Source organism: Ursus americanus, chromosome 13, assembly GCF_024610735.1.
Source record: "Ursus americanus isolate L20-20 chromosome 13, mUrsAme1.1.p, whole genome shotgun sequence".
Lineage (NCBI taxonomy): Eukaryota > Metazoa > Chordata > Mammalia > Carnivora > Ursidae > Ursus > Ursus americanus.
The window spans coordinates 45,020,335-45,041,121 of NC_142139.1; the positions used below are offsets into that span (position 1 = coordinate 45,020,335).

The 20,787-nt window shown below is 34.9% G+C and overlaps 1 protein-coding gene across 1 annotated transcript in view; it reads left to right on the forward strand.

The window, feature by feature from the left end:
- Nucleotides 1-12,514, forward strand: part of GLRB (glycine receptor beta) — a 94,902-nt gene extending 82,388 nt beyond the window's left edge. The window contains exon 10 of the mRNA XM_045798757.2: nt 11,673-12,514. Within this exon, the coding sequence (XP_045654713.1) occupies nt 11,673-11,969 (297 nt within the window). The 3' untranslated portion in view covers nt 11,970-12,514. The remainder of the gene's footprint in view (nt 1-11,672) is intronic.
- The last annotated feature ends 8,273 nt before the right edge of the window (nt 12,515-20,787 follow it).

A 20,787-nucleotide genomic window follows, 5' to 3' on the forward strand; every position in this document is an offset into this window, starting at 1 on the left:
CCATTACTGAAAGGCCAGAAGACTGCTGGAAACACTGACCTTCTGCAAGCACTGAAGACCTAGAGGAGCCCGTGCTCTTGATAAAACGCCCAGCTGTTCCCTACCCAGTTAGAAAGCCTCACACAGAATGTGTCAGGCAGGCTACTTATTTATCAGATGCCTGGCTCATAGGGAAACTATACCCATAGTTTGGGGTCTGTCCAGCCCAGTGGTGAGTGCTTACAGAATTGGACCTTGCCTTATCACTTGATCATAGATCTAAGAAAATTAGGCAATGCCTTTAGATTCTGATAAATTCTGGAGCGATAGGCTATTTCATGGATGAAGGATAACTGTCCACTTATCTCAGTGTACCCCTGATTGATGTCTTCTGTTTGGGAAGAGTGGTAAACCAGGAGACTATTTCCATTGAGCTTTGCATGGTAAATTCCACAAAAGACTAATAGGTTCATACCATCCTACGACCTTGAAAATCTTGCTTCCTCTGCTTATATTTGTTAATTACCACCACGTCCCTTACCTAGAATGTTAGACAAGTATGCCACATACACAATTTTAAATACAAAAGCAGGCAAAATGTTTTTATGTGATGCTACCTAAATCTAGATTTTTTAGAAAAATTTTTAAAAAAATCTGGTTAAGTCATTAAACTCATTTCTGCATCTACAGCCAAGATTCTCTGCAATTTAGTTGCTACTTTATGGGAGGGTTTTTCAGGCCTTAAAGCTCATTCATACCCTAACTCCCTTTATGAAGAATAAGTATACAATACGTATACATTAAGTATACAGTTTTCATTAATACACAGCTATCATGACCTTAGAGAGTTCATACATTTGGCGTGTCTTTTTCCATCCTTTTCCATCCAGCATGTCTGTATCGTTATATTTGAAGCAAGTTTCTCATAGACAACATGTATTATTAATTCATGACTTTTCATCTGCTCCACCACTCCCATGTTTTAATTGGTGTATTTAATCATTTAAATTTAATATAAGTATTGGTATGTTAGGGCTTCAGTCTATTATGTTTTGTTTTCTGTTTCATTTTTTTTATCTCCCTCTCTTCTGTTTCTTACTTTCACAAAGGTTACTTAAACATTTTCTAGAATGACATTTTGAGTTTTCTATATTGTTTTTAAGCATATTTCTTTGTCTATCTTGTTCAGTGTTTGTTCTAGGTACTAATTACATATACATAACTTATTATGGTCTACTGGTGTCATTATTTTGCCAGTTTGTGTGATGTGTAGAAACATTACATTCTTTAACATCCCTTTAACTTTCTGTTTATGATAGAATTGTAAATATTTCTTAGAACCTAATCAGAAAGTGTTATACTTTTTGTTTCACTATCAAACATAATTTAGAAAACCGAGAGGGAGAAGGAAAGCTTATTGTATTTATGTATCTTTTTGCTTACCATGTTCTTGCTTTTATTCTGATGTGTCTTTCGTTGTTTTCTTTACTTTCAGAGAATTTCCTTTATCCGTTATTTTTGGTAGCACTGCTGGTAACAGATTATTCTAGTTTTCCTTCATCTGAGGAAGTCTTGATTTTCCCTTCATTTCTGAAGGATATTTTCACCAGGTATAGGATTCTGGGTTGACAGTTCTTTTAGCACATAAGAAATATTGTGCTGCCTCCTTCTGGCCTCTGTAGCTTCTGATGAGAAATCCACTTCATTCATATTGTTTTTACCCTAAGAGTAAGCTGTCATTTTTCTCTGGCCACCTTCAAGTCTTCTTCTGGTTCTTTATTATCCAGAAGTTAAATTCTATGCTTTGGTATGGATTTCTTTGCATTTATCCTGTTTATGATTTGTTTGGCTTGTTTAAAAATATAGGCTTAAAGGGGTGCCTGGGTGGCTCAGTGGGTTAAGTGTCTGCTTTCGGCTCAGGTCATGATCCTGGGGTCCCGAGATTGAGCCCCACCTTGGGCTCACTGCTCAGCAAGGGACCTGCTTCTTTTTCTGCCCCTACCCTGACTCATGCACTCACTTGCCCGTGAGCTCTCTTTCTTTCAAATAAATAAACAAAATCTTAAAAAAAAATTTTTTTTAATGTAGGCTTAAGTTTCTTGGCAAATTTGGAGAGTTTTCAGCTATTATTCTCTTGAGTACCTTTTCATATCTGCTTTCTTTTTCCCATCTTTCTGAGACTTTGATGACACAACTGTTAGATCCTTTGTTATAGTCCCACAGATCCCTGAGGTTTTTCATTTTTTCTAGTTGATTTTCTCTTTAGTTTTGTTGAGATTGGATAATTTCTTTGGTTGTGTCTTCTAATTCACGGATTCTTTCCTCTGCCCTTTCCATTTTTCTGTTGAGCTCATTCACTGAGATTTTATATTTTGCTTAATGTATTTTTCAGTTATAAAATTTCCATTTGGCCTTTCTTTCTTCCTTTTTTTGGGGGGCGGCTGAGATTTTATATTTCTTTGCTCAGGCTTTCTATTTTTCAAAGGTTTCAAACAAATATTCATAGTACCCGATTGAAACATTTTTATCATCCATGTTTTAAAACCTTTCTCAGATAATTCTAATACATTTTTCATCGTGGTGTTGGTATCTACTGATAGTATTTTTAAAAAATTCAGTTTGAGATCTTCTCTAGTCCTTTGTAGGAGGAGTGATTTCTATTGAAACCTGAACATTTTCATATTATTTTATGAGACTCTGAATCTTGCTTAAACTTTCCTATCTTTTTTAGCTGGATTTTTCTGACTGTGTCCTTCCAGGAGAAGGAAGGGTGCTGCATCAGTATTTCCAGAAGTAGAAGTCCAAATCCTCACACAGTGAGGATGGGGCCCTTCAGTATTGCAGGGTGGGATTGGGAGTTTTTAATACCCCATGTGGTCTCCACTGATACCACAGGGGGAATGCTCTTGTTACTACTTGGTGGTGATAAAAGTCCTGCCTCTCTGCTAGTCCTCCTATGACATCATCCCAAGTGTAGAAGAGGGGAAGCGGTTTGTTTCTGCTGGGTGGGGGTGGAACTCCATGTTGCCTATACAGTCTCCACTGATGCAGTGGGGGAGGAGCAGGCCCTTGATAGTGGTCTATAGAGATGGAAGTCCCAGCTCCCTATTTGGCCTTCTCTGATACCACTTCAGTGGGAGTATTGGGTACCTGTTACAGCCTCTTAAAGGTAGAATGCTCAGTTCTCCATTCAGCCTTTGCTGGCATGTGTGGGGATGGGCTTACATTTTTTGTGTGTGGTGTTTGGTTCAAGTAGAGATTATTGGCCAAAGAGTTTTTTGTCTTGCTAAGCTACTTTTTTGTTTGTCCTGTGACCAGAGGAAGCAGGCTGTTATTGGGGCTATTTTTGTCTGCACTCATTGGCATTTCAATTTCAGCTCCTTCAGCTCCAAATCTGGGATATATGAGGCAAAGAGGACACACAAGAACTCACCACCAAGTTGTTTCAGGGGTCTGAAGGTCCTCAGCTGATTTCCATTTATATCTCCCAGTCTTTTATCAGTTTCTCACTTTTCCAGCCTACTAATGCGCCTACCCACTAACTCAACCCTGGCTAAGTGATCTCAAGACAGAAAGCAAAGAAGTTCTAGAGAATAGGTGCTTACTTATTTTATAAATGGAGGAGATTTTCAGAGATTTTTGGAATACTATAGAATATATCAAGATTATTTATGATAATAGATACAAAGGATAAATAGGATCTAGAACATTAGACTGAATTATGTTATTTTATTTTTTATTGAAGAATAATTGATACACAATATTATATTAGTTTCAGGTGTACAACATAGTGATTTGATATTTATATACACTAGGAAATGGTCAGCACAATAAGACTAGTCACCATCTGTCACCATACAAAATTGTTGCAAAATTATTGGCTATATTCCCTATGCTATAATTTATATCTATCTATCTATCATCTATCTATCTATCATCTATCTATATCTCCTATGTCTTTACTTACTTTATAAATGGAAGATTGTACCTTTTAATTCCCTTCATTTATTTTATCCATCCTCCAACAACCGTCTGTTTGTTTTCTGTGTCTATGAGTCTGTTTCTGTTTTGTTTTGTTTGTTTTGTTTTGATTCCACATATAAGGCAAATCATATAGTATTTATCTTTCTCTGTCTGACTTTTTTCATTTCACATAATACTCCCTAGGTCTACCCATATTGTAATAAATGACAAAATTTCATTCTTTCTTGTAGTTGAGTAATATTCCATTATATGTATTTACCGCATCTTCTTTATTCATTCATCTATCAGTGGACACTTAGGTTGTTTCTATATCTTGGCTATTGTAAATAATGCTGCAGTAAAAATTGGGGTACATTGTCTTTTTGAATTAGTGTTTTCATTTTCATCAGATAAATACACAGAAGCAGGATTGCTGGATCAAATGATAATTCTATTTTTAATTTTTTGAGGAAGCTCCATTCTATTTTGCAGAGTGGCTGCACCAGTTTACATTCCCACCAACAGTGCCCAAGGGTTTCCTTCTCTCTACATCCTCACCAACACTTGTTATTTCTTCTCTCTTTGATACTAGCCATTCTGATTGGTGTGATGTGATATCTTAGCGTGGTTTTTGCCTGTTGATCATCTGTATATATTTGACAAAATGACTATTCAGGTCTTCTGCCCATTTTTTTTAAGATTTAATTTATTCATTCGAGAGAGAGAGAGACAGAGAAAGCACAAGCAGGGAGAAAGGCAGAGGGAGAGGGAGAAGCAGACTCCCTGCTGAGCTGGGAGCCCAACATGGGGCTCAATACCAGGACCTGGGATCATGACCTGAGCCGAAGGCAGATGCTTAGCCATCTGAGCCACCCAGGTGTCCCTTCTGCCCAGTTTTTAACTGGATTGTGTTTTTTGATATTGAGCGGTATGAATTCTAGTGTGTATACTTGATATTGTCCCAACATCCCTTAAACTATCCAGTTTTAAAATTATTTTTTCTTTTTTGCTGTTCAGTTTGGGTTATTTTCACTCTCTTGACTTCCAGATCACTGATCCATTTTTCTGTAACATCTAATCTGCTGTTTATTCCCTCTAGTGTATTTTTCATTTCTTTTATTGCATTCTTCAGCTCTGGTTGGTGCTTTTTTACATTTTCGAACTCTTGTTGAAATTCTCACTGTGTTCATCCATTCTTCTCCTGAGTTTGGTAAGCATTTTTATGACCATTACTATGAACTCTTTATCAGGTAGATTGCTTACTCCATTTTATTTAGTTCTTTTACTAAGATTTTGCCTTGTTCTTTCACTTAGAGCATATTGCTCTGTCTCTTCATTTGCCTGACTCTCTGTGTTTGTTACTAAGTATTAAGCAGTTCAGCTCCTTTTCCTGGTCTTGAAGGAGTGGCTGTATGTACGTGTTGTCTCGTGGGGCCCAGAAGTACAAATCCTCCTGGTCATCGGAACCAGGTGTTCCAGGAGTATCCCCTGTGTAGGCTATGTGCACCCTCCTGTTGTGGTGGGGACATGACTGTTGTGGACATGTGGTAGGTGGGAGTGGTCCCTGGCCCAGCTGTCTGGAATGCTGGGCTATGCCTGCTGCAAGAGCCCTGGTGGGTGAGGTTATTGTCTTGTCAGCTGCAAGGCCTGGCCAAGGCACAGGGTTGTTTGATGGTCTTTATGGGGAATGCCCTCTGACATTAACAGTCTGGAGGGAGGATTCCAAAATGGAGCTCACCAGTGCCAGGATCAGCATGGCAGAACAAGATAGTAAAACTGGCTGCCTCCAGTGTCTAAGTTCCTGGGGGAAGAGAGGCTCAGTTGCCTCCTGTTCTTGCACTGGTTTCCATGTCAAGTGAGTCAGCACCTGAACCTTTTAAGAGTGGGTTTTTCTGTTACTATGGTTCCATAGTTTTCCTGGAGGTATTCCTTATCAGTTTTCAGAGTTAGGAATTTTGGGGACTCATGTCTCCTATGCAGAATCAAAGGGTTAGGGTGCACGATATGGAGCTCACATCTTTCACTCCTCAGGGTAAAGCTCTATGCCTTTGAGATCCCTCCTAAACATGGAGTCCTGTGCCTGGAGTGTGGTTTTTTCCTTTAGCAAGACCGTATCTTTGCCTCCTCTACCCATTTTGTTGATGTCCCTTATTGCAGGGGCTCTGTTCATCCAATTTCTTGATCCCCTTCGGAGGGAATTATTCCATATGTAGTTGTAGATTTGTTATGTCCACAGGAGGGATGAGATCTGGATCTTCCTATGCCATCTTGAATTCTCCCTAGAATTATGTTATTTTAAATTTAGATTTCAGGCATTAAAACAATTGCCCAATGAAGAAAAGTTCAGCATATTTAAGAACTTCAGTATTTTAATTATCTGTGTTTGGGGTTGTTAATAAAAACACACGTATTTGGATTCTGAAACTGTAACATTTTGCGACAAAAGTCATAGAGTGATGCTTAGGGAGTTTAAAAGTTGACCAGAAATTTTAATCTCCATAAATATATGTAAATTATTCTTATTGCTCACAGTCCAAATGCAATTTCTGAAACGAACATTGTACCTATGTAATATTTGTATCCTATGATAGACTTCGAAAAAAGAATGAGTAAAAAAATAACATCTTTAATATATATGTCAAACTTAGAACAAATGTGTAAGTTTGATAAATGCATAAGACTGTTACACATTGACATAAAAGAATATAAAAAAGAAATTTAAAAAATGTTGCCTTTTTAATTTAGTGGTTTTCTTGTGAAAAAAAGATAGTTTCTGGTTTCAAAATGCATTTGTTCGCAATGTACTTTGCTTTCAAAGCACAAACTATTGCAGAGTAATTTCAATGAAATTGTTATTGAAACCCAAGTTCGGCTGCTTGCCATTCAAAAGGCAATACTCAAGAGACAAGTGTTGGTTGGAAAGGAAAGATTGCTTTATTTAAGAGGCCAACAACCTGGGGAGATGGGGGATTGGTGTCCAAAGACCATCTCTGAGGTTCCAGGTGAAGAAATAGAGTTTTTAAAAGGGAAATTCAGGTAGGAGATTACATACATATTGATGAAAAAGGGCAGGGAAACTTATGACTATTCATGAGGAAAGATGGAACACACATATTGAGCAAACATATATGTAACATGGATCCCATATTCACTTTGGGGTGGGGACTTAACACCAGGAGGGGGCAAAATTCAGGCCCTGACATCGGGAGGTTATCTTAGGACAAGGAGAAGGGGCTATGGGCATGCTCCGAGAGCTGGTATAAACTGGAATGGGGTCTTAGTCTCATTATCTGTTAAGGAATGCAGGGGCTTGCTTGTTCATAGGCTGGAATCATATCAGTTGACCTTGAGTTCAGGCTTCTGCAGAAACAGCTAGCAGATTTGTTTGTAGGCTCTGAAAAGACACAATAGCTGATTAGGGAGAAACAATTCTCTGGAAAACAAGCTTTAAACGTTCTGCTAGTTTCAACTTCATGAACCCTGTCGGGCACAGTTTCAAAATGGTATGTCATTTATTTTTAGATAGAATAACAGTAGTTATTAATGAAAGCACAATTAAATTTGTGTTTGCAAAGGAAAAGAATGATTTTAAAAAGTGTAAGAAATAAGAAACATCAATGATAATGTAATCTAGCTTTTAGCATGTTTTTATAATTTTGTCTGCATACATAAATCTGTCATCATACATATATAATTATCTAGGTTATTTCCCCGCCTAAATTTAGTACTTCCACAACTATTACAATATTTTATTTACTAATTTGTTTGTTTATTCTTATAATCCTTTCTTTTTAATTCAATAAAAATATCGAGGACGTACTATTGTTAATATCATCCTGTTCCAAATGCCTAGTATGTGCCGTGTGCTATTCATAAGAAAGATGTTGTGAAAAAAAGACAAAATAATGTCTTTGCCTTCGGATTTGAACAATTAAAAACATAAAACCTGCAGTTCATGCATGAATGAATTAGTTATTTCCTATGGTAATGATAGGTTTTTAAAAATAAGGAATGACTTAAATTTGGTAAAATACATAGAGATTATTCCCTTCTGAACCTATTTTTATTAACTGCAGAAGATGCCATTATCCCCATGAAGTCATACGTTTTAAGTCTTCTGGTCAAGAAATATTGCATAAGGTGATTTGCTTTTAAATGTATGACTCAAACTGAAAAGGACCAAAAAAAACCAAATCTTAAACGTTATAATTTGAAGCATTAGGAAGTTCTTATCTGCATCATTTTTATTCTTGACAGTTTCATTATCATACTACCTCATTTTTGCTACCAGTAATTTTCAGGAGTGACAAGTTTATATGATGAAAGTAAATGAGACACAGATTTTATGAGGAAAAATTGAGAAATTATAAATTGGAGATTAATACAACTGAGATCACCTTTAAGACTGTGTTATATAGGGTTACTTTCTTATTAATAAGGAGTTTATTGAATCCCTCTTGATGTGATATTATAATTGCTTAAAATAGTATTACATTGTGAATATTTTGTACTTTTATGCACATATTTGATATCATAATTACGTGTGGAGAGTATTAACTAAAAAAAGTTACGTTTGTGTAAAATCTCCGATGAATGGAAAAAGGTGAGACCTGCCAACTAGTTAATGAATTATGACCTATTTAAGGAACCGGAGGTCTTCTTATTTCTTATGTAGTTGTGTCACATAATTAAAAGATATTTCTATAGTAGAGGTTCTCTCCTTCAGTATACACACACACCCGCCACAACTCTTTTCAAATAAAAGAATCTTCAAATACATTTCTAGAAGACGTTTTAATAAATTAAATGATTGAAGATTTAGTAGAACCAAATTGAAACTCTTTGGAGTGCTTTTCTATGTTATTACTTTAATATTGAAGAAGTTATTCTTCTTTTACTGACATGTGTACTATATTCAAATAATCTCTCTGAATAAATATAACATCCTATGTCTACATTTTGAGTAAACTGCGTAGATGAAATTCTAAAATTATTAAAATGGCTAGCAGAAAATTTGAAGTATTTACATGTGACTTAGGTTATAATATCATAAAAATTTGATTACTTGTTCAGTTATTATAGATACTAAAACTATACCTAGAGTTATGTATAAAATATGATTTAAAGTAAATGCATTTCTATGGTAAATATGTATGGCTTTCTTTGCGAAAAGTAAAATAAATGATAAGAATCACGCTTCTTAAGTCCTATTGGCAGAAACTAGAATACCCCCTTTGTTTTGATAAGTGGATTCTTAAGCACAGTTAGTAAATCTAAAACTTTTGGAGTAGAGAATTTGAAAGGGAGAAAGTGAGACTGGGATACCCACAGAGCCCCAGATTTTGAAGACTGCTCTGAGAGTCTGAGGATTATGCAAAGCTTTGATATGTAGAATCTGTTCTCAGCCTCTGTTCCAATCAAGGTAGCAATTTTACTCTACAGAAGCTCACTGATCTATCCTGAGACTTACTCCTCAAATAGCACTGGAAAATTAGAGCTTTAAATGCGGTCTTCTTTCTGGTACACTTATAGGGAAGGTGTGTGAGTGTGAATGTGAGTCTGTGTGTGCATGTGCATGGTGGTGGAGTTTAAATGACAGACTGCTTGCTAAAAATGGCCTTTTAAAATTTCAAGTTAGGGAATTTAGATGGAAGGTGTAAAGTAAATTTTATATATATAAAATGTATTTTCTATTACACATAATCATAATTCACAATAGTCACATAATATGCATGTATATATTCATACATGTATAATATTTATATAGATATTCATAATTATATATATATATGATTTCCCAATGTCATATTAAATAATTTAGATTTTAATTGCTACCTTTGTTCTCATTCCATTGACCAGTCCCTATTTTTTGCCAGGTATTTTCCTAGACACATTACGTAAGTTGACACGAACTAGACCCTGGACCTATGGTTGCTCAATCAAAACTAGCTACCTCATCAAGCCATACTCTTTTAAACTCAACTGAGTTCTCAGAATTCGTAAATTGTAACTGCACATAAGGAAAGGGGAAGGGGAATCCTCCTGCTTAAGGCTGGCCTCTGTTAGCTAAAACAAAGGTCCATCAAAGCAAGATGGAACTCTTTCCATTTGAGCTATTTTATAACAAACCTTCTCTAAATATGTTAATATATTGGTGTTTCACATCTTTTTTTTTCTTAGTATGAAACACTAAGAAAGGTAAAATTCCCCCCAAAAAACATATAATAAACAAATAAAAAGGTGAAATTCCAGCTCCACAATTCCCATTCTTATTTATCAATAGTTTCTTGTCTATTTTTGTATAGTTATATTTATACAAACATATTTTTTAGCAATTCTTACTCAGTAGGATTGTATAAATACCTATGTGGTATAAAGTATATACGAATAGAGCCAACACTTACATACCAGCTTAAAAAATAACACTACCAGTACATGTTCATAATTGAAAAGAGGGAAATAAAATACATGTATAATGACAGGAGCTGCACAAGCACATTTTAGCTTTTTTTTTTTTTTTTTCACTCGGTACATCTTAATTTTACGTGCTATAAACCTCTAAACACTGCCATCTGGCTCCTGCCCAGGAGATATGACTCAGTGCTTGTCCAGATAAAGGATAGGGTCTTGCTACCTGAAGTACTGCTGGGAAATAATTTGTGTTACTTCTTACATTAAGCATGAGTTTTACCCAGCCATAATCTGGTAAAGGTAAATTGAATCTATGTAACTAACCATTGTATTATACTAATAAGGCAAAAACTAGAGTAGCCATAGTATACTAACAGTATATAATGATAGGTTTCCTTTTTCAGTAAAAGCAGTAAATATCAATAATGGAGATTACAAAGGTGAATTGCGAAACTCAGGATTAAGAACAGTAGGAAATTAAGCAGTAGAGTCACGAACTTACCTTTCTGTGGCCTTTTGTAATATCAGTGCTATCTTAAGACATTGGGGTTAGCATCTGAGAGCATTTTGATTGTTAGAGAGGGTTCAATATGAAATAATTCTTTTGTATATTATAGGGAATGGATTTAAATTTAATAGTTCAGAGATTATCAACTGAATAATCTCTGTGACATATGATCTGACTGAAATATACACAATTTCTTTGGCTTCTCTGAGTGTGGTTGGCTGATCCACTTTAGTCAGCAAATTAAGAATGAATGCCTTTCACCAGTAGATCTTTGGTTCATGATCACTGTGACCATCTTTTAGTTCCTATTTGTGCATGCAGTTTAGAGACAGAGTCTATCTCGTTGAAGAGATAAATGCCTCAGTCATTTATAAACCGCCATCTTTGGAAATAGAATCCATGGGGAAGTCAAAGGTTGAAGTACCAGAAGATTTCTGTAATCTTATGTGTTGTGGTAATATGGTCTATGCCATGGTTAAATATTGGATTGTAATTTATTGGTATTTCAACTGAGAACTCTCACAAGCCTGGAAGCACCGAGATAAATGTTGATTTGCGCTTTGAGTCCCTTGACATAAAGTAACCTATCAAAAGCTTATTCCATGACATAAGCCTTATTATGTGGGCGACATTTTAGAGCCCTAAACGTTCAGGTAATCTGATGGCCTAATCAGTTACTATTGAATCTTTTTGTCAAACAGAGATAATAGTCACCTGATTAAGCCATCAGATTTTAAAAATATCCTTTTGAAGAAATGTTTTATGAATAGAAAAATTCTAAATGTACTCTGTCCTTAACTTTTATTCTCAGGTTGGAGAGACAAGGTGCAAAAAGGTTTGCACTTCGAAGTCTGACCTGAGGTCTAATGACTTCAGCATTGTTGGAAGCTTACCAAGAGATTTTGAATTATCCAATTATGACTGCTATGGAAAACCTATTGAAGTCAACAATGGGCTTGGGAAATCTCAGGCAAAGAACAACAAGAAGCCGCCCCCTGCCAAACCTGTTATTCCAACAGCAGCAAAGCGAATTGATCTTTATGCAAGAGCATTGTTTCCTTTCTGCTTCTTGTTCTTCAATGTTATATATTGGTCTATATATTTATGATAAATCTTTTTCATTTGAGTAAAATAAAATGCCATTTCATTGTGACCAGCCTCATTCATAAATGCCAATCTGAAAAATTTTGCATTTTCATAGCAATATATTGCATTTTGGATGCCATTTGATTGTAATAAAAATGTGGCACCTTACTTTTGAATGGCAGCATGAACTTGTTACTTCTGTGCTCTACTAATGATGTATATATGTATAGCAAACACATTGCTTTAGGAATAAATGAAGGATAATCATAGTACATAGAATAAAATCCAAACGATTCTCTTCAGTTAGTGTAAATTGCAGATACTTCAGATAATTCTGATAAAATCATGTGCACGCTGGATCCTGTTATGATCACCATTCTAACGTATGTGGGATTTCCAATTTCCTTCCTTGTAACTTTCAGAGAAAGCCATCTTATTCTTGTATAATTTTAGATGGTATTATCACAAATTAAGAAAATTATATTACATATTGTTTAAACTTTGTAAGTAGAAATATATCGACTATAAGTATGTGGGCTCTGTGGAGAAATAAAGTTCAAAAAATTACTAATTTGTAAAATCGGCTCATTTTAAAGTGTGCCTGTGTTGTCAAAATGCCATCTTATGGAACACAGTAAGCATTTTTGAAACAAAGGGAAATCTAGATTTACATAAATTCATACTGAATTCTGACTTCTGATGAAAATAAAAATAAAAGTATAGATACATTGATTTCTGACAAAACAAATTCTCTTTAATCCTCCTTAAAGCCTAAATGTATTTTCATGGATTTCATTTTGTTGATACAGAATATATGAAATCGTTGTGCCTTAAAGAGTCACAAATATTTTAAATTGGAATATAATAATAATAATGGATATGTGATTTCACATAATTTTTTAGAAACCAAGAGGAAAATACCCTATTACTGGAAGTAACTTGAGTTTGGGGGGAAAAAAGTCATTGGAGGATTTTAACTTCTTTATTAAAATGCTTACATATTTTTTAAGTAAAATTAATTTTTTTCCAAATTCATTTCCTTTTTTATTTGCATACTTTTTGGATTTGCTATAAAACTTTAAAAGATTAAGTATGTAATATCTTTGTTTATGTTAGTTCTCACTGCTAAGTGTATTTTCTTTCTTGCTAAAAGTCTAGACTCCTTAGATTTATTTATTTTGATCTTGTTTGAACCTGAAAATAGGTACTTTCAGGTCTATTAAGTCTCCCATTTCCTAGTGATATCAAGCCAATGTACCTTTTTATTTCTCTATAGCTGAAATTGGAATTATCCATAATTCTTATAACACAAAAATAAGACCAAGTAAGTATATTTACATTATTTGGAGAGTTTTGTTGCAGCTGAGAGTTTATATGGTCTATTCAATAATAAAATGTGTTTAAATATTATTTATGCAAATTGCTATATGTAATTCAATGCTGTTTGATTAAAGACATTAATTTTTAAAAGATTTTCGCTGATTACCAAATTTTTAAAAAATAAGATGTAATCTAATCCTTGGTAGTCCTTCAGCACCCCCTAGTTGCAAAAGCTTAGCCATCTGAGTAGTTTTAAAATGCCACAGGTAACCCTACCAATGGTCTTGAAGATCCTGCCAGGACCCAGGGCAGTAACATTTTAATGGAACTGTGACAGGAAAAAAAATGCCTTGAGTAGGACTTAAACCATTTACAATTTTTATTTATAAAAATTATATTTGCTTGCAATATATTTTCTATGTTCTTGCATTTTTCGTTCATATTCAGGAGTTTGATTTAGATACAGAGTTTTAAGTGGGAAATGTACCAAATGGAAGACCGTTTTCATTATGCAAGAATTTATTGAAAAAAATGTGAATGAATTCCTTTCTGTAATATAATATTGTCACCTCTTAAGATCAATTTTAATACCCAATTATAAATATATAGCTGTTTCAAGACTAAGTATGTTATAGAACTTCAAATGGAACATTAGATCATGATTATAACGAAGAAGTACAATCCATGTCCCTGTACAGTTGTTTTATAATTTTACTTCAAGGATTTAGTCGCTTAACCCCAGGGTAGTCCTGGCCTGTGTCTCTAAATATTATGTCTTTCTGGGATACTTGCAGTGTATCTACCTGGATATCAGTATCTCAGATTCAGTGTCTCCAAAATAAAAATTATCCTTTCCTCACAAATCAGTAGGTTTTCTTATTTCCGGTTCTTGTTAAAGATGTCACCATGGTAGTCAGCCATATTAAATCTTCCTTCCTTCTCTCACTTTATACCCTTTCTAGAAGGGAGGTGTAGAGATTCTCCCTCTCACCCCTACCGCCTCCTCCTCTCTGTTTCTGCCGACACAACCCTAATTCAGTTGCCCTTTCCCATTCTTTTTCAGACTGCTACACCAGTTTTTAATCTCGCTCCACTCTATCTCAGCTGATTATTATTTTTATTATCATTATTATTATTTTGATTAAGTAAGTTCCATACCCAATGTGGGACTTGAACTCATGACCTTGAAATCAAGTGTTGCATGCTGCTCAATCTGAGCCAACCAGGTGCCCCAACTCATTTTTTAACTAACTGTGGAATATTCCTTTTTTTTTTAAATTATCTACATAAGATATGAAACCTTGATGTATTAGAAAACAAGACGTATTTAGAGTGAGCACTTAAAGTTGTCGTCATGGTCTTCTTTTCTTCAAGCTCTTTTCTCTTTTCCCCAGAAGTCATCACCTTACTCTAGGCATTTACAACTCTATCCAGGTTTAAATATTAAAGATAACTTAATTCAATGGGACTTAACATAAAGGGGATTTTACCATATGTATAGTTTTGCAATTACTTTATTTTTCATTTACTGTGGCTTGGAGATCTCTCTGTGTGAGGACATATTGGACATTCATAAATCTCTCCTCTATCTCCTATTATTCTATACCATGAATGTGCCTGAATGTAGCTCCTTCTTAAGCAGAAATTTTGATCGGTTTACTTTTCTAATACAAGATAGTATTGCAGTAAGTATCTTTGTGCACATATGAGTATACCTCCATGAGACAGTTGCCAGAAGTGGAGTTGCTGAGTTTAAAGACATATACATTTTAAATTTGGGGGTGTTCTACCAGATTTCCCTCCAAAAAGCTACTAATGTTGATTTTTATCATTCAATCTCCAAGCTCCCACAATCTAGTCATCTCTTAACCTATTTTATGTCATTGACATACTACTTTTCTTTTTAAAAGCTTTCTTGAAATTGTTTCAGACTTTTAAAAACTCGCAAAAATATTCCAAGGAATCCTGTTTACCATTTAACCAGATTCCCCCATTGTTAATATTTTATCATACTTACTTTATTCCCCTCCTACTATATGTGTGTGTGTACTTGAGACATTTTTTTTCTGAAACATTTAAAATAAAGTTGTTCCTTTACCTCTATACACTTTAGTGTATGTTTCCTAAACAAGGGCATGGTACCCCAGTAGTACCAGGTATCCATATCAAGAAATTAACATTAATACAGGGCTATCATCTAGAGACCTTATTCAAATTTACCAATTGCCCCACTTTTTTTTTTGTTTCAAGATCCAATCCAATATCACATATTTCACTCAATTATGACATTAAGTTCTTTAAAATAAAGCTTGATCATAGCATTCTGCTCAAACATTTTTAGTGTCATGTGTTGCCCAATGAACTAAGTAGAAAGTCCTCTCTCTGACATAAAATTTTCTGTTATTAAATGCTTCACTTATCTCTGCAGCTATTTCTCATACTACCTCTCTACTCACATCTTAAACTCCAACCAAACTGATTTTGACTGTTATGTGTCATGGTTAGCAATGATTGGAGTGCTAAGTTCAGCCAGGTGCATTACCTTTTAGAAAAGTGGTTTATTTTATGTTTCACTATTTTTTTAAAGTGTGCCACTCTTGGATGTCATGCTTTACTCACTTAACTAATAGGTTTTCACTCAACATTGTTCTTTAGTCATATGGTTGCATCTCAATTGAAAAACAAAGTTAAAATATTTCCCAATTACATATGCAGTGTTCAAATTAAGATGCTCTAAAAACATTTTATCATATGTATTACTGAAAATTTAAGTTTATATAGATAGTTGGATATAAAATTTTAAAGTACCAAGCCTAAGATGAGAAATGGTTTGAAATGTTTTTATAACTCTTTTAAAAAATATTTTATTTATTTATTTGACAGAGAGAGAGGGAGAGAGCACAAGCCGGGGGAGCAGCAGGCAGAGGGAGAGGGAGAAGCAGGCTCCCCACCAAGCAGGGAGCCCAATGCGGGGCTCCATCCCAATACCCTGAGACCATGATCTGAGCCGAAGGCAGATGCTTAATGAACCACCCAGCTGCCCTCATGGCTTTCTTGTTAGAATATTATTACCATGCTTTAGAATAGCAGATTTATTCCGATTATATTTTCAACTAAATGCATATGTTTATATAGTGTATCAATAATTCAGCATTCACTACCTCCCCCCCTTCTTTTCACTAAACAGATTTTCTTGTGATTAATATTAATGGATAATATGGATGCCATATTCAAGGTTGGTTATACCCTTAATGAGTGTATATACATTTATGCACAAACTTATTATTTTATACTTAATACATTTTATATTTTCTCTATATTTATAAATCTATATTATTATATATGTTTATATATTATTTTAGTTTGTTCTTACCCAGCAAAAGCAATGAGAACATTGGAATTTCTATATTCTAAACAATAAAGACATTTACATTTCCACGAATACTTTAAAATTTCTCAAATCTCACATATCACACCCAAAACAATTCTCTCTAAACCCTCTTAGAATAGAATACTGAAAAAAAAATTGTAGATCAGTAAATGCTTGTTGGATACTTAATATGCCAAATGTATCGTGTTAGTCAAAAACTGTAAAGACCAGGACTCCATTCTTTAATCAGAGTCAATAGTGTGAGAAGGATATAGATATGCTAAATACACAGATCACTATAATACAAATCAGAATGCATAATGCATATTACCAAAGCTAGAGAAGAAGGAACAAACTCATTTGTCTAAAAGAAAAAGACCTGTCTTCAAGAAAAGTAAGAAATACTTTAATATAGATAAATAAAGGCCACTTTACCATAGATCGTAGAATTTTGAAGCGAGACGTTACCTAAAAAAAAAAAATGATATGTAAAGTGCAGAAACATTGCAATTACAAATGTTAAAGTGCTATTTGCATTTTATTACCTAGTTAATGTTGCTGAGGAAATAATGAACAGTAAAGGAAAGTTTCCTTAGCTGATGATGTAATGCACTTTACCTAACGTTTGCCTCTTAACTGAAACTCCCATCTGATCTTAATCCTATAACTTGAAACATTTTTCAGTAAATCCCAATTTGCAGCCTGAGGCAATTGTAGTTCAATTAATATCATTCACAGTGAGGCGGTCAAAAGGAATCAGAGCCCTCCGGCCCGTTTACCAAGAATGCAGTCAAACTACAGGTCCTTTCCCAATTACCTCATCAAATAGGGATTTTATTAGTCAATTAGCATTGCCTCACCCTAGGCCATTGATGACACATAACAGAAACCCCATTTTGTGAAATGGTAAACAAGATGAAGAGGCAAATGATTTTAGTTTTTGAAAAAGCTCAGCTCAGTTTATTGTATGTTCCCATGGGATGTTCTTTCAAGTGTTTATTAGATTTGGAAGTGTAGCAGGAGGAAAATGGCGTTTAACAATAGTAAACACCCCGTCCACTTCTCTTTTAGGACTAAGACCTCACGCCATATAGCTTTTAGGGATCTCCTCCTTCGGACACGAAGTTAGCACACAATGACAGCATCATATCTGCTTGCTTTACTAACAAAACTTAAACATTTTTATAAATCTAAGTCAGAATCCTCAGGCTCCTCAGCTACAAAGATGATCTTTAGCTTATTAACTGAGAGAATTATACAGAACTCATTAAGAGGGAATACCTAATAAATTCTGCCTTGGTCTATTATAAAGCCTCATTCTAAACACAGCTGCACTTGTCTGGTTCATTCATTTGTATACTCAAAAGCCCTTTCATTCAAAAATCACTGGAGTTTCCAATCAGTCCGCTGGCATCTTAGAAGCTTTCAAATTTCTAGATGAATTAATTTAAATGTCTAAATAAAAATGTGAAATTTCCTAAAGAATATATGTGGACACCCATGATTAAAAATAATCTTAGGGTCTAAACTAAGACAAAAGTTATTGTATGTAAACCTATAGGGAGGCAGGAGTGGGTAGTAGAAAGAACCTTTGGACCGGAAGTAATAGGACCTGGGTTATAGTTCTGGGTTTGCCATGAACAGCCCTGCAAACCTGGTCGAAGACTTTTTTCCTCGGGTAACCCTATTTTTAAAGAAAGAATAAAAATGATGTAAGAATGACCAGTTACAACATGTAAGTCTGCCTTTAATAGACCGTTATAGGCAAGGATTTAGAAACACACAATCTAGGCTAGAATTCTATTTAATAGTGTACATTTTGGCAAGTTATTTAACATTTTGTGGGCCTCTATTTCTAAAACATGGATAACAATGACAATCTCATAATGTTTACTGTGACGATTTAATGTATAATTATATGTAAAATGCTCAGCAGAGTTCCCAGCACATATAAGTGCAATAAATTATGGTTATTTTTATCTCATTTTACCTCTTACTACTACGACTACACTATTTTTTTTTAAAGATTTTATTTATTTATTTGACAGAGAAAGAGACACAGCCAGGGAGAGAGGGAACACAGGCAGGGGGAGTGGGAGAGGAAGAAGCAGTCTCCCAGCAGAGGAGCCCGATGCTGGGCTCGATCCGAGGACCCTGGGATCACACCTGAGCCGAAGGCAGACGCTTAACCACTGAGCCACCCAGGCGCCCCTACAACTACACTATTTTTAGCACTAAACCTATCGCTAAGGAAGTTGCCCTTTTTCAGAATTTCCTTATTAAAATAGTGAGTGTTTGGCTAAAATATACACTGACATTTTGACAATAGGTGCATATCACTTCTGCCCTTTAGGTATTTTAACATTCATAATCTTTGAGGTTGATTTTGAATATAAAATAATTTAAGGATAGAAACAACAGCAGGAACTATAACTTGCATATTAAAATATTATTGGAAGGTATAAAAAAAATCTTTGGAATATTTACTTGGAAGTCCGTAATTTCAACATTAGGTTGTGAGTAGCAGAATACAATAGTGCCAAAAATTCAGAAACCACGTATTTAAGAGCCATATTCTACATTTATCCTATAAAAATAGATAAATGAGAATATTTCAGAATTTTTTTAAAAGTATACAGGGAAGAATTTCCTAGGTATGTTACCCATATTGTTCAAATTGAACTCAATCTCCTATAATTCATGCATGTATGGTACTAATAAAAGATAATTAATGCTCATAATGATTATCCTGGAGAACTGCATGATTCTGAAGTTCTTTCTGAAACATAGAGGGAATACTAAATTATGTTCAGTAGAATTGTCGTGTTAATATATTTTATTGTACTTTTAATTCTTTGAAGATTGGTAATCCAACTACGTACTGACCGTAATGGTTAGTCTCAATTAATCGAAATATCCAATTAAGCCAATTCTATATAAATGATAATGTGTTGCATTCTGAATTCATATTAAAAATGTATGAGGCCAACTTCTAAGTAACAAAATTTTATTTAACTCTTCTTAAGGCAACATATTGTATATTATAGCCATAATATTTATGCATTTATGAAGAAACGTTTGTTAAACACTTGGCACCTGACAAGTATAATGCTGGGAAGAGACTAAAGTAAAAAATGTGTGAGTGAGTGAGTGAGTGTGTGTGTGTGTGTGTGTGTGTGTGTGTGTGTGTGTGTGTGAGAATAGGTGTAGGTGAATATATATATGTACATATACATGTAAATATAGTATGATAGCAATTGGTGTTTTATTTGCGATTAAGACATACTATATTTTGCGCTCTTGGAAGTACTAAAGGGTACCTATTTTATGTATATATGGAGCAGTTTCACATTAAGTTTACATTAGGAGCTCTTTGAGAGAATGCCTATTTAAGGATCAAGTAAAATAAGTGTGTGCTAATTGATATGAACCAGATGGCCCACAGACAAAAACTCAGTCTCAACAGATTGTTCCATTTATTTATTTGCATGCTATTCATTGAAAAACACTGCCATTCTTGTATATACCCCAGGTTCATTCTGCTCCACCTCATAAAATGAACTATATATGCCTCCCCCACCCCATCATTGAATACATCAAGAACAACTCCTGTTTTCTATGTGCCGAATGGTTCACAGGAAAGGAAGGAAACACATCCAGCTGCCTCCCTATTCACTTAGTCCAGTTCTTTTGGGTTTACTCATAATTCAAGCTGAATCTAACTCCTTGCACATTGACTAGGTCAGTCCTGTCCTCGGGGGGTTTTGGCACTTGCAGAATAGTCTGCCTTAGTAGGATACCCTGTCTTGGTACCTCTATTCACGAGCCGTCACTGTTCATCCCAGCCCAAAGCCCAGCGCTTCTTTCGTTCTTCCGCTTCCGTGGCTCAACCTCCTTTAGTTCCCGCCTTTCCGTATGTTTCCACATGTTTCCTCTGTGCTCCCCGGGACGCCCAGGCCATTATAAACAAAACCTTAACATCCTTAAGCTTTATGTGGTTTATTCCTTCCCCTGCCTTGCCTGTACTTAATCAGAACTCTTCAGGGAAGTGTTTTAAGTTCAATACCAAAGTGTGAAATGGTGGTCGAACTGTATCTGTTTCAGGTGGGCCCTGTTTATTTCTCTCACCATATATAGGGTATGGGACTTG